General features: G+C 47.3%; 1 protein-coding gene across 1 annotated transcript in view; it reads right to left on the bottom strand.

Annotated features, from left to right (window-relative positions):
• The window catches only part of LOC126161568 (kinesin-like protein KIF12), a 605396-nt gene that overhangs the window by 59418 nt on the left and 533908 nt on the right, over positions 1 to 12070 (bottom strand). Inside the window, exon 14 of the mRNA XM_049917513.1 lies at positions 11838 to 12057. Coding sequence (XP_049773470.1) covers positions 11838 to 12057 — 220 coding nt within the window. The remainder of the gene's footprint in view (positions 1 to 11837; positions 12058 to 12070) is intronic.

Here is a 12070-nt window from a genome sequence, read left to right as displayed (position 1 = left end):
AAAATTCTTTTCTTCCCAATTCTATTCAGTACCTCCTCGTTAGTTGGATGATCTAATCATCTAATCTTCCACAATCTTTTGTAGCACCACATTCGAAAAGCCTCTATTCTCTTCCTGTATAAAATGTTTATCATTCATGTTTCATTTTAATACGTGGCTACACTCCAAATACCTTCATAAAAGACTTCTAACTCTTAAATCAGTATTCCATGTTAACAAATTTCTTTTCTGAAACGTTTTTACTTGCCATTGCCAGTCTACATTTTATATTCTTTCTATTTCAGCCATCATCAGTTATTTTGCTACCCAAATAACAAAACTCATCTACTACTTGAAGTGTCCTGTTTCCTAATCTAATTCCCTCAACATCGCCTGATTTGATTTGACTATATTTCATTATCCTTGTTTTGCTTTTATTGCTGTTCATCTTGTATCCTCCTTCCAAGACATTTTTTATTCTGTTTAACTGTTTTCCAAGTCCTTTGCAATCTCTCATAGAATTACAATGTTTGCAGCAAACCTCAAAGTATTTTTTTATTCTCCCTGAACTTTAATTCTTACTTCAAATTCTTCTTTTGTCTCCTTTACTGCTTGCTCAATATACAGATTGACTAAATCGGCTATAGGCTACAAACCTGTCTCCACTACTGCTTCCCTTTCAAGTCCCTCTACTCTTCCAACTGACATCTGTTTTCTGTACAAGTCATAAATAGCGTTTTGCTATCTGCATTTTATCACTGCTACCTACAGAATTTCAAAGAGAGTGTTTCAGTCAACATTGTCAAAAACTTTCTTTAAGCCTACAAATGCTATAAACATAGGTTTGCCTTTCCACACTCTATCTTCTAAGATACGTCAGAGGGTCTGTTGCCATGATGTTCTTACTTTTCTTCGGAATCCGAACTGATCTTCCACAAAGTCAGCTTCTACTACTTTTTCCAGTCTTTTGCAAATAATTCGTGTTAGTATTTTGCAACTATGACTTATTAAACTGATAGTTGGGTGATTTTCACACCCATCAGCACCTGTTTTCTTTGGAATTGGAATTATTATATTCTTCTTGAAGTCTAAGAGTATTTCGCCTGTCTCATACATCTTGATCACCAGAATTTTGTTATGTCTGGCTCTCCCAAGACTATCAGTAGTTCTACCAGAATGTTGTCTACTCCCAGGGCCTTGTTTCGACTTAGGTCTTTCAGTGCTCTATCAAATTCTTCATGCAGTACCATATCTCCCATTTCATGTTCATCTACGTCCTGTTCCATGTCCGCAATATTGCCCTCAAGTACATCTCCCTTATATAGACCCTCTATATATTCCCTTCACCTTTCTACTTTCCCTTCTCTGCTTAGGACTGGTTTTCCATCTGAGCCCTTGATATCAAAAGGTCTCTTTAATTTTCCTTTAGGCAGCATCTATCTTACCCCTAGTGATACATGCTTCTATACCCTTACAGTTGTCAACTAGCCATTCCTGCTTAGCATTTTGCAATTATTGTCGATCTAACTTTTTAGACTTCTGTACTACCTTTCATCTGCTTTCTCACCGAATTTTTACATTTTCTGCTTTCATGAATTAAATTCAATATCTCTTGTGTTACCCATAGATTTTTACTAGCCCTCGTCTTTTTACCAACTTGATCCTCTGCTGCCTTCACTGTTTCATCTCTCAAAGCTACCCATTGTTCTTCTACTGTATTCCTTTCCCCTGTTCTTGTCAATCGTTCCCTAATGTTTTCTCTGAAACTGTATACAACCTCTGGTTCTATCAATTTGTCCGGGTCCCATCTCCTTAAATTCCTACCTTTTTCCAGTTTCTTCAGATTTAATGCACAGTTTATAAACAATAAACTGTAGCCAGAGTCCACATCTGCCCCTGGATATGTCTTACAATTTAATACCTGGTTCCGAAATCTCTGTCTTATCGTTATATAATCAATATGAAGTCTTCCGGTGCCTCCAGGTCTCTTCTACGTATACAACCTCCTTTAATGATTCTTAAACCAAGTGTTAGCTATGATTAATTTATGCTCTGTGAAAAATTCTACCACGCTGCTTCCTATTTCACTCCTTTCCCCCAGTCCATATACACCTACTGCTTTTCCTTCTCTTCCTTTTCTTGGAAACGAATTCCAGTCCCCCATGACTATTAAACTTACGAGTCCCTTAACTATCTGAATAATTTCTATTATCTCATCATTCATTTCTTCAATCTCTTCGTTATCTGTGGAGCTAATTGACATGTAAGCTTGTACTACTGTGGTGGGTGTGGTCTTCATGTATATCTTGGCTTCAACAATGCGTTCACTATGCCGTACATAGTGGCTTATCCGCATTACTATTTTTTATTCATTATTAAACCTGCTCCAGCATTACCCCTAATTGATTTTGTATTTATAGCCCAGTGTTCAACTGTCCAGAAATCTTGTTTCTTCTGCCACCGAACTTCACTAATTGCCACTATATGTAACTTTAAACTATCCATTTCCCTTTCTAAACTTTCTAACCTACCTGAAAGATTAAGGGATCTAACACTTCACTCTCTGATCCGTAGAACGTCAGTTTCGTTACTCCTGACAACGACGTTCTCCTGAGTAGTCCCTGCCTGGAGATCCGAATGGGGGACTATTTTACCTCCTGAATATTTTACCCAAGGGATGCCATCATCATTTAACAATACACTAGAGCTGTATGCCTTCGGGGAAAATTATGGCTGTAGTTTCCCCTTGCTTTCAGCCGTTCGCAGTACCAGCACAGCTAGGCCGTTTTGGTTAGTGTTACAAGGCCAGATCAGTCAATCATCTAGACTGTTTCCCCTGCAACTACTGAAAAGGCTGCTGCCCCTCTTAAGGAACCACACGTTTGTCTGACCTCTCAACAGATACCCCTCCGTTGTGGTTGCACCTACGGTACGGCTATCTGTATCGCTGAGATATGACAGCCTCTCCACTAGCAGGAAGGTCCTTGGTTCATGGGGGGCGGAAATACTATTGTAAGAGCACAGAACTGATGGTACAAGTAACCAGTTAGCGGTGTTTAAGCGACTGTAGCCGGCCTCTGGTGGCCGACCGGTTCTAGGCGCTTCAATCTGGAACCGCGCGACCGCTACGGTAGCAGGTTCGAATCCTGCCTCGGGCATGGATATGTGTGATGTCCTTAGGTTAGTTAGGTTTAAGTAGTTCTAAGTTCTAGGGGACTGATGACCTGAGATGTTAAGTCCCATAGTTCTCAGAGCCATTTGAACCATTTGAAACGACTGCAACACTGGGCCTGCAACTATGAAAAGTAGGACTCCCATTAAGCAAGGCGTTGTCATCATGCGACTTTCCCCAGCAGCCACAGAATATGGAGAGTCGTGGTTTACAAGCGTTGTACTGATTAAAAGCTGAAGGACGTCGCCGACTTCCTGAGGACCTGCAACATTCGAGTAGAGCAGCTTAAACGCCTTCCTTGAAAACCACATCCGGCCATCCAGATTTAGGGCTTCCGTGATTTTCCTAAATCACTCCCGGAAAATGCTGGGATGGTTCCTTTGAAAAGGGAACGGCCGATTTCCTTCCCCATCCTTGACATAACAGTTCTTGTGCTCCATCTCTATTGATCGCGATGTCGACGAGACATTGAACCCAATTTTTCTTCCATTTAAACACCTTCCCGTTACCAACAAACAGACCTCCTGTTAAACTGCAGCCGGCCGCGGTGGTCTAGCGGTTCTGGCGCTGCAGTCCGGAACCGCGGGACTGCTACGGTCGCAGGTTCGAATCCTGCCTCGGGCATGGGTGTGTGTGATGTCCTTAGGTTAGTTAGGTTTAAGTAGTTCTAAGTTCTAGGGGACTTATGACCTAAGATGTTGAGTCCCATAGTGCTCAGAGCCATTTGAACCATTTTGTTAAACTGCAGACTTCTGGGAGACTCAGAAAGGCAAAGAAAGTACACTACCTCTGCAGGCTAATCACTACAGACAAAAGACTCCGCATTAGCATCTGAAGACAGCATTGAGTCGACAACAAGGATGCGAATTTGCATGGGGGGCGATTAAGAAGGAAGAGGTGGACAGGACGTGGGTTAAGCCCCTCTGAACATTCCCTATAACGCCATAGGTACAAGAGATCCGGAGATAAAAGCATCCGGCAGGCAATCAACCGCCATGCGACACAATGCCAGCCCTCCTGGAGATCGACAAGTTATACGACACCAGCTGCCTACACCATCATGCAGGATGGAACGTACCGTCGACGACAAGATCATTAGGGCGTCTTGGTGAAGGATTAGGAAGGAAATTGGCGATGTCCGTTTGCAAAGGAATCACTCGCCTTACGCAGTGGGGAAAACCTTAATCTAAATGAGTGGCATCTGATACGCTGTCATTATGAATGGAATCATTCGCCTTAAGCAGCGCGGAAAACCTTAATCCAAATGAGTGGAATCTGTTACACTGTCCTCATGAATACCAATGCAGTGCTCTACGCATACGCCATCTCACTTAGTATCATGGGGTCCTTAGGCCACATGAGGTGTTTGCTATTCTAACATGTATCATTTGCATTTCATACATTGTTGAAGTGTTTCAAATCTATGTTGTGTTCTCCGCCACTAGTATGGTAATATTTCTGAAATTCAAAAGGCAGAGACGATTCCAAAGGGTAGAAATCTAGAAGATGAATAAGGCTAATTTTCAAGTTATCCACTTTGTACAGAAACATAGGTTCCGAATAGAATTGGGGAGAAAAGAAATTTGTGGCACAACCTAACTAGAAGAAAGGGTCGGTTGATAGGACACTTTCTGAGACACCAATGGATCATCAATTTATTACTGGAGGTAAGTGTGGAAGGTAAAATTCGTAGAGGGAGACCAGGACGTGAATACAGTAAGCAGATTCGGAAGGATGGAGGTTGTAGTAGTTATTTGGAGATGAAGACGATTGCACAGGACAGAGTAGCATGGAGAGCTGCAACAGGGCAGTCTTCAGAGTGAAGACCATAACAACACCCAGACAAGAATGAGATTTTCATCCTGCAGCGGAGTGTGCGCTGATATAAAACTTCCTGGGAGATTAAAACTGTGTGCCGGACCGAGACTTGAACTCGGGACCTTTGCCTTCCGCGGGCAAGTGCTCTACCAACTGAGCTACTCAAGCACGACTCCCGCCCCGTTCTCACAGCTTTACTTCCCCCAGGAGTGCTAGTTCTGCAAGGTTCGCAGGAGAGCTTCTGTAAAGTTTGCAAGGTAGGAGACGAGATACTGGCAGAAGTAAGGTTGCGAGGGCGGGGCGTGAGTCGTGCTTGGGTAGCTCAGTTGGGGAGTCTGCTTTAGGCGGTGGCGCGGCACGGACCTGCTGTCCCGGCCGCGGGCGCGCGTGGACGAGGAAGTGTTTACACCGTCGGTACTCGCGCGTGTTGTTGTCTGACTCGATCACCATGGCACACAATTTTCGAAAGACTACGCTCCAATTTACGTTCGACAACGAATTTGCCAGACCAAAAGCTTTCGAAATAGAGCGTTTTTTGAGGGAAGAAGTTCGTTTACCTGCTACGGACATAATTGGAATACACCTGTCCATTGTCAGCAGTACAATGTACGTAAAGATGACCGATGAAGCTGCGTGTGAAAGAACTCTCTCCGCTGCTCAAAGAGGATTTAAATTTCGACACTCTGATGGCCATATCAGCGATGTAACAGTAGCTCCTTCAGGATTGGGTGTGAGGATGATTCGGATCTTTGAACTGCCGTTTGAGGTGCCAGAATCGATGGTGACTGAATCGCTGCGACCATATGGAACGGTACTTAGTCATACGCCTGAACGCTGGGCAAGTTTTAGTACCTATCCTGTGCTAAACGGCGTGCGACAGGTGCGGATCGTCCTTACTAAACATATCCCGTCTTATTTATACATTGGCGGGTGTAGAGCTATTGTGATCTACGATGGCCAGCCACGCACTTGTTCTGGCTGTGGTGGAGAAGGACATATCCGCTCGGAGTGCATACAACGCCGCGTCGTGCAACTGCCACATGGAGACGCGTCACAGCGAGAAGTTCCCACGCAACTGCCGATAACGTACGTGTCGGTGGCTCGCCGGGAGGTGTTGCCCAGTTCGGAGCGAGACGAAGACGTGTTTATGCAAGAGCCGACCGAGTTACGGGAGCGTGGAGGTGACTCGGAGAATGTCCCTACGCCCACGTCACGTCGGTTGAGGGAGGAACCTTCTGACAACTCACATGAAGCACGCGACTTGGAAGTAGAGGTCGAGACAGTGGCGCCGGCAACGGACCAACGAACGATCGACGAACACAGTGAGGCAGCAGAGGGCAGGGCACGCAAACAGCGATCGCCGAAGCGTCGCAAAAAGCGTCGCCATAATTCGGGTGACACGTCCCCCCCTAGCCTAGGGGACACGGAAGTTATCCTAGCCGACGAACTGTCTGACACAGAACACGTGCCTTTAGAGAACGCTGACAGGATTCCGTCAGATGGAGACCGGATGTCCTGCCTTTCAGATGGTCCCTCTTCATTGACACCGACTGACCCAGACCTGCCGATGAAGGAGTCCGGGATATCAATGTCCCAGCAACCTCGTCGAAATACATCAGAGCACGTTTCTCGGATGGATGACCACTGTGATTGGGCGGAACCAGTCGAGGACATACAGGAATTGCCAACCCCTAATGATGACCACTCACCTACAGGATGCACACCACGGAACGACAACAAAGGAGGGCAGCCCGTTGGCGGGCACCCCTCTGAGCACGAATAGTGGCCTAACGCCCTTGGAGTTCTCAGTGACATGACACGAGCATGACAACGACAACGAACCAAGCATATAAGGTGGGCACAGTGAACATTAACACCGCACGTTCGCTTGCAAAGATGCAACTTCTCCGGGACATGATTTACGCCACTGACGTTGATATTCTGCTGATGCAGGAAACCTGCAATGCTGCTTTTCCCGACGTGCACGGATACAACACTTACCTAGCGCCGACTCCAGATGGAGGACGTGGCACAGCGATACTAGTCCGGGAAGGGATTCCGATGTGTGACCTCGATTACCTTCCTTCGGCTCGGGGTTTGGCTATGACCGTGAACGGCATTCGTATCGTCAACATCTATGCACCCTCCGGATCTGAAAATCGACAGGCGCGTGCACGATTCTACTCGGAGGAGATTGCCCCCCTATTCCATGGACGGTATGACCACATCTTGATAGGGGGGGATTTTAACTGTGTACTCGCCCCGAAGGATCAAACTCCTAATTTCAGCTCATGCCACGCATTGAACACGATCTGCCGGGACATGGCCCTTATGGACACGTGGGAAAAGATCCATGGGCAGCGAGAGGGCTACACATATTTTACTAGCCATTCGGCGAGCAGGCTGGATCGGATTTATGTTTCTGACGGATTAAGAGATCACGTGTTGGCTGCTGAACGTTGGCCCACAGCTTTTACGGATCACCTTGCATATTTATGCACGTTAACCCTCCCACGGCAGAGGGTCTGGCGGAGTCGTAGTTCCTGGAAACTCAATTCATCCTTATTGGTGGATCTCGAATGTCGCCAGCGGATCGAAGAAACATGGCATACTTGCACTCGCCGTCTGCCGCTGCACCGTACGGTTCTTTCGTGGTGGCTGCAGTGTGCAAAACCGGCGATACGAAGAGCTCTCATCACGTATGGCAAGGAAAAAGCGAAATGGCTCCGAGATACACTTGACTATTTCTACATGGTGCTCCGCGACCTGTCCTCCATGGCCCCATCGCTCGAGCGTCAAGCGGAAGTCCATCGCATTCAGGCCTGTATTTTATCGATCACGAGACGTCGACTGGAGGGACTTTCGATCCGTGCTCGGTGCTTGGACAACGTCGATGGAGAACGTATCGGCATGCATCAAGTGTCCAAGGGAAATGCGCGTAATCGCCGATCCCTAATCACGGTACTCCATGATGACGATGGTCGGCCCCTGACGTCACAACGGGACATTGCTGCTGAGTTTCTGGAGCATTATCGCCTCCTTTTCACTGGGACGCCGACGGACAATCGGACAGGAGAAGAACTTTTGCGACAGATGCAAACGGAGGTGGATGGTTCAGATGCAGAGGCGCTATTGGAACCCCTAACGGAAGATGACATCCGGGGCGCACTCGCGAAGGGTGCGGTGCATAAATCCCCTGGGCCAGATGGGTTGACACTCGAATTTTACCGCGCATTTGCGGATTTAATGATGTCCCAGTTGGTATTGATGTATAATGAGTTATTGAGCCCTGACATGGACGTTCCGTCGCAGTTCATGGCGGGACTGCTTATACCAATACCGAAATCGACAGCGAGTGTCAGCGTCCATCAATTTAGACCGCTCACGATGCTCAATACTGATTATAAGCTCTTTGCGCGAATGTTGGCGGCAAGGCTCAAGACTGTCATATCCAAGACAATACCACCTGACCAGGCTTGTCTAGGGGTTCGGAGCAACATACATACTATCCTCGGCGAATACCGTGACGTAATTTCACTGACGGAAGCTTGTCGCATGCGAGCGGCGTTCGTATCGGTGGACTTTGATCGTGCCTTTGACAGGATCAACCATGATTTCCTTGACTCGACCATGCGACGCATGGCGATACCACAGGATTTTATTACCGTCCTCATGCGCCTCCTTCGCGGCGCTTCTTCGACGGTGAGAGTCAATGGCAGGGAGGTAGGACCGATTCCTGTTTGCAGCTCAGTTAGGCAGGGATGTCCCTTGTCGATGTTACTGTTTACAATAGCGCTCGAACCATTGATGCAAACTCTTAGACGGACTCTAACAGGCGTCCGACTCCGTGCGAGCTCCTTCACGTGTCGTGCATATGCCGACGACTTGATGATACTCGTCCGGTCGGAGAATGAAGTAAGTCAGGTGGTTACCCTTCTTACTACGTACGGCGTAGCTGCGGGAAGCAGGGTCAACATGAATAAAACCAAGATCATGCACATCGGTCGAGGGCTGGACGATCTGCACAGTCCGTTTACGACGGTGGACATCTTGCGATGCTTAGGTGTATTGTTCACCCGATCGCTACGGCAATCAGCGGCGGCGAGCTATCGACGTCTCCTCCAGAACGTCCGACTGCACATACGCAACAATTCACTCCGAACGCACGACCTGCTCCAAAGGGTGGACTACACTAATGTTCACCTGGCCTCGCGACTGCCGCACCTGGCACAGGTACTGCCAATGCCACATGGTATTGCTGACAGATTAATGGCGGCCTTTGGATACTATGTCAGCCAAGGAATGTTGTTTAAGGTCAAATACAAGACTTTAACTCTCCCACACCATGCTGGAGGACTTAACCTCACGGATGTGCGGAACAAGGCTCTAGCTCTATACTTGCGAGCGACGCTACGCACTTGGAACCAACGGCAACACGCCATCACGTCGGCCATCCTGGATGTGCTTCATCCCACGTCCTTTGAACCACCGGTCGCTGTAGGCACAATCTCACCCTCTTTTTCTCACGTCGCGCGATTTTTTGTTGATTTTAGTTATGTTCAGTTACAGATACCTTCTACAAGAATCCCCACTACCCGTGAGATATATCGATACTTGCGGCGTCATCATGGCAGCAATGTTGTCGAACTTAAATACCCAACACGAAACTGGCGACAGATTGGCGAGCTGTCCATACACCTCTCCTCACCACAGCAGCGCGATCGTCATGGTATACACTAATCAACCGCAAGACAGTCAACCGCCAACGTTTGTACGACATTCACATGGTTGATTCCCCGCTCTGCCTTATATGTGGCATGCAGGACACCGACGAACATTCTCTGCAGTGCGGTGAGGCAAAGGATGTTTGGAGGCTGACGCAACGCATCATGGCCCTCCTCAGGCGCACCGATGAATCAACGATCACGACGGACGCTTTATTTTTCCCTGACGCTGTATTTTTCCCCTCACAAAAAACTTCGGCAATCCGATGGATTGGTGGACACGCATCGCACTACGTGCTCTCGCGGACATTGATATCGGGCATGGACTATTGGCATTATCTACTAGAACAACACGAAATCATCCGACGCCACTCTAAATATAAAACGACTTTTGCGAACTTTCTAGGCAGCATGTTTCATAACCCCCCGAAGCGGTGGGGAGTCCCAGGTTTACGTTGTTTCGAGGGATAGAATGTACTCCCGGTGAAGTGACGAGGATGTCACTTCAGTCCTATATTTCTTTTCCTTCTTGTTTATATAAAAAAAAAAAAAAAAAGCGGTAGCGTGCGAAAAAAAAAAAAAAGATAAAAAAAAAAAAAGTTGGTAGAACACTAGCCCGCGAAAGGCAAAGGTCGCGAGTTCGAGTCTCGGTCCGGCACACACTTTTAATCTGCCAGTAAGTTTCAACACCCAGACAAGCTAGCCCTGGTGCTGATGATGCGTTTATAATAGCTCCATGGTGTATAGCCCAAATTAATCTTTTATGTCTTGCTTGCCAGTAACCGATCAGGACTGATATGCAGTGACAAACCATCATTATGACATATATCTTGCGTGATATCAAGGAGACAATCACAGCAGATTTCTCGGGTATTTTAAGCAATGTGCTGTTATGAATGGGTTATTTCACATCTGGGGCGTTAGCAAATGATTACGAGGAATTGGCCAGCACATATCCCACTAGTAGTGGAAGAAATGTTTATCACCACAATTCGAGCAATGGGCATATAGACACAATGAGAGAGCATAACGCCAGATCTCTGCAAAGAAAGAGTTCACTGTTTAAATGTCCACCCCCTGACGTCTCATCGTTTCTCACATAACGGTCAGATCGAATGCATTTGTGGTCAGTGTGAAAACCTCACACAACAACTCTTTCTGAAGTACCAAGCGAGGTGGCGCAGGGATTAGCACACTGGACTTGCATTCGGGAGGACAATGGTTCAAACATGCATCCGGCGATCATGATTTAGGTTTCCCGTGATTTCCCTAAATAGCTCCAGGCAATTGCAGGGATGGTTCCTTTGAAAGTGTGCGGCTGATTTCCTTCCCCATCCTTCACGCAATCCGAGCTTGTGCTCCGTCTCTAATGACCTCGATGTCGACGGGACGTTAAACCCAATCTTCCTTCCTTTCCTTTCTGAAGTATGGTGAGCAGCCGCTGCTGAGTGTATCGTTAGGTTCATACGGCACAACACCCGATTCTCTAGTTTATTTAAAGATTAGTTGGAGGCGAGTTCAGGGCTCCGAGTAAGTCTGGCTGACTAGTAAGACTGACGATTTTTTGTCTGAGCACTCTGCAGTGGCTTCAGTTCGTAGACAGGAGTGGAAAAAATTGTAAGATAAACGTCTAACGCTAAACAGTGGTTATAATGATGGAAGAACTTATTGTCTAAAACACTTTCAGCATTTACCATTGGAGGATTAAAAGTAATGGGCTTTGTCCCACTGAAGTAAAACAGCCCGAGACCGTGACAATAGCTTTGTCGATTTTCGCTATCGTCTAAACACAGTCAGGTAAACAGTGTTCTCCAGGCATGGTCCACCTCCACACACGCCCATATCGGTGCTACACCACGTAATGTGACTCATCACATCAAGACACATTCCTTGATTGTTCCACTGGGCAGTGTTAGTGTTAATGTACCACTCTAAGCAGCAATGTGCTTTCATCTTAGACTGAATACTTTCTAAGCGTGAGCGCTATGGTACTTCTATTACCTGAGATGAAACTAATATCACCTGGAACGGATAACAAGGATGTCTGATGCCTGAATTTTAAAGTGATATGGCCACAAGATCCTGAACCACAGAGCTGTAAAGAAGGGAGGCGTCCAAGAGCCCAGAAGGACGAGTGGACTCACGAGTTGACGTCCTCGAGCTTCTTGAGGAGTCGCTCGTTCTCGCGGCAGACGACCTCCTGGTCGCGCAGCAGCAGCTCGCGCGTGCTGAACAGCTCGAGGTTCTCCCTGCGCAGCGCCGCGTTCTCGGCCACGTAGTGCCTCGCCAGCTCCACCAGCTCCTCGCGCTCCATGCCCGCCAGCGCGGACGCGTCCGGCGCCGGCGACCGCGGGTCCACCGAACCTGCGGCACACGC

This window comes from Schistocerca cancellata, chromosome 1, assembly GCF_023864275.1.
Source record: "Schistocerca cancellata isolate TAMUIC-IGC-003103 chromosome 1, iqSchCanc2.1, whole genome shotgun sequence".
NCBI classification, from domain to species: Eukaryota; Metazoa; Arthropoda; class Insecta; order Orthoptera; family Acrididae; genus Schistocerca; species Schistocerca cancellata.
This window is presented reverse-complemented; position numbering and strand designations above follow the sequence as displayed.